We start from the raw sequence: 2,035 nt of genomic DNA, 5'->3' as shown, positions 1-2,035 counted from the left end.
CCCCCCTCCTAGGGGGTGGGCCCCACACTTTGGGAAGGTCTGCTTTAAATAATGGTTCATTATGTTCTAAAATGGCGACACTTACATTTAACCCAGGATTATTACAAAAAGTTCATAAATCACAACATAAAACTCAAATAATTTTTCCTGATGTACGTATAATGCATTGATATTAGAAAAATGCCCCAAATATCAAGCCTTTAGTATTCTTTCTAGAAAAACAAAATTCATTTTTCCCTTTTAATTTCTTTAATGAAAAACATTAAAAAAAACCCAAACAAACTTCATATGCACAGCAGCTAGCGTTTGATTGTGGAAAGGTATAATGAAGAAAGGTTAGTCCTGCTGCTACTTTTTTCATTGGATACAGTTGCAATAATTTCTACATGTTAAGGGAAGGAATTACCCCTGCAGAATTCAATTAAGAAACATTCAAATAAAATATTAATTTACTTATTTTAGGATTTCCCACTTTAATTTTCAAATGGTTGTCCTTTTTAGTGTCATGATTATATGTTACATTTTACAAATTACACACTGAATTATAAATGTTTTGCTACATGTGTTTCATTAAACTACAGCACTCTGTGTGATATTTGTATTTTAGCTTTTAACAACTTTTTCAAAGATTTTTTTATTTCTGCAGTTTGAAAGACATAGATTATTGGGTTTAACATGGGAGGCGTGACACTGGCTAAAGATAGGTTTACAATCCTTGCATTTGGATGCATTGTACTCCCAAAACTATAAACAACTAAAATAGGAATGAAATATATTGCCACTAATGAAAGGTGACCTGTACAGGTTTTCAAAGCCTTCACTCTTTCCTTACACGTAGAAATTCTTGACAAAGAATAACCTATACAGCAGTAACTTCCCAGGATAAATATCAGAGGAAGCCATAGAACAAAAGCTCTTGACCAAGCAGAAATTGTTTTGTTAGGGGTAACATCATTGCAGCTAAGCCGATATATAGGGCCATGGTCACAATAATAGCTATTAATAACCACAGATTCACAAAAATATAGTCTTGTGAGAAGGCCAACTGCAGTTCCTGTTAGAGCAACAGCAAGAAGCCAGAAAAAAGCAATCAAAGACAGAATGATTTTGTGGCTCACTCTCATTTGATAGTGCAACGGGTACATGATAGCCATGATTCTGTCAAAGGACAGAACGACCAGATTAAAAGCTTGCATTGAAATTAAAGTGAAGCAGAAAAACATGAATGTCAAGCAGTTGTTGTAAGAAATATAATGATGGTTAAACAGAGAAATGTCAAGAACCTTTGGCACCAAAGCAGAGTTACTTAACAGGTCTGTAAATGCAAGATTAAAAACTGCAATATATTTAGGACTTCTTAATGTATGGTCAAAAATGATTATAAGCATCACAGCTGTGTTTCCCACCAGTGAAAAAATGTAAATGAAACACAGAAAGACAAAGTAATACCTAATATTAGGTATGCCAACAAATCCACTTATTATAAAATTTGCAGGTTGCACAAAAGTGGTGTTTTTCTCAGCAGCTGAGTTTAAAAAATCCATTTGAAGACGTTTTTGTCGTCTTCTTTTTTTTTCCAATTCAGCCAAGCTTTCTTTAGTGAAGCCTGCCTCTGAATAGAAGGAGAACAGCTTTGTGTTTTGTTCCTTATAGCAGCTATCTGTTCCCTTGTGGAAGTAACAGGGTGATTAAGGCTGAATACAGAAAGGCTAGGCAATAGGGGTAACTTAATAAGGGTCAAGCTTGTCTGACTATAGCAGAAAGTTTCTCAATTTTCTTACAGAAAAAAAACTCATATATAACTGCTAAAAAGCCCACAACAGTTATGATTAAAAACACAATATTACAGTTTTTCTCAAATGCTAAAACACAAAAGCCAATCCTCTAAACCAAATGACCAGTTGTCTGAACACATTTTGTAAATCTAGCCGTCATTTACCAATATCATAAACACATGTCACATGAAGACACAGTTCACAAAACACAATCCTCCGTTGTCATAAATCTAAACACATCTTTCCTTTAGTGATGTGTC

At 34.2% G+C, this 2,035-nt stretch overlaps 1 protein-coding gene across 1 annotated transcript; it reads right to left on the bottom strand.

Moving 5' to 3' along the window:
• Positions 1-575: 575 nt before the first annotated feature.
• Positions 576-1,544, bottom strand: LOC102212327 (olfactory receptor 3-like). The gene has a single exon (XM_005754817.1). It carries the CDS (start codon positions 1,542-1,544, stop codon positions 576-578), a length of 969 nt encoding a protein of 322 aa, XP_005754874.1.
• Between the last annotated feature and the right edge of the window lie 491 nt (positions 1,545-2,035).

Source organism: Pundamilia nyererei, unplaced genomic scaffold, assembly GCF_000239375.1.
Source record: "Pundamilia nyererei isolate P.nyererei 1_Seehausen unplaced genomic scaffold, PunNye1.0 scaffold00671, whole genome shotgun sequence".
Taxonomy (NCBI): Eukaryota; Metazoa; Chordata; class Actinopteri; order Cichliformes; family Cichlidae; genus Pundamilia; species Pundamilia nyererei.
The sequence above is the reverse complement of the archived record's forward strand: the minus strand, read 5'-3'. Positions and strand labels throughout refer to the sequence as shown.

Excerpts from the sequence above, each read along its gene's own strand:
- LOC102212327 (XM_005754817.1), bottom strand. The coding sequence starts at position 1,544 with ATGGATTTTTTAAACTCAGCTGCTGAGAAAAACACCACTTTTGTGCAA.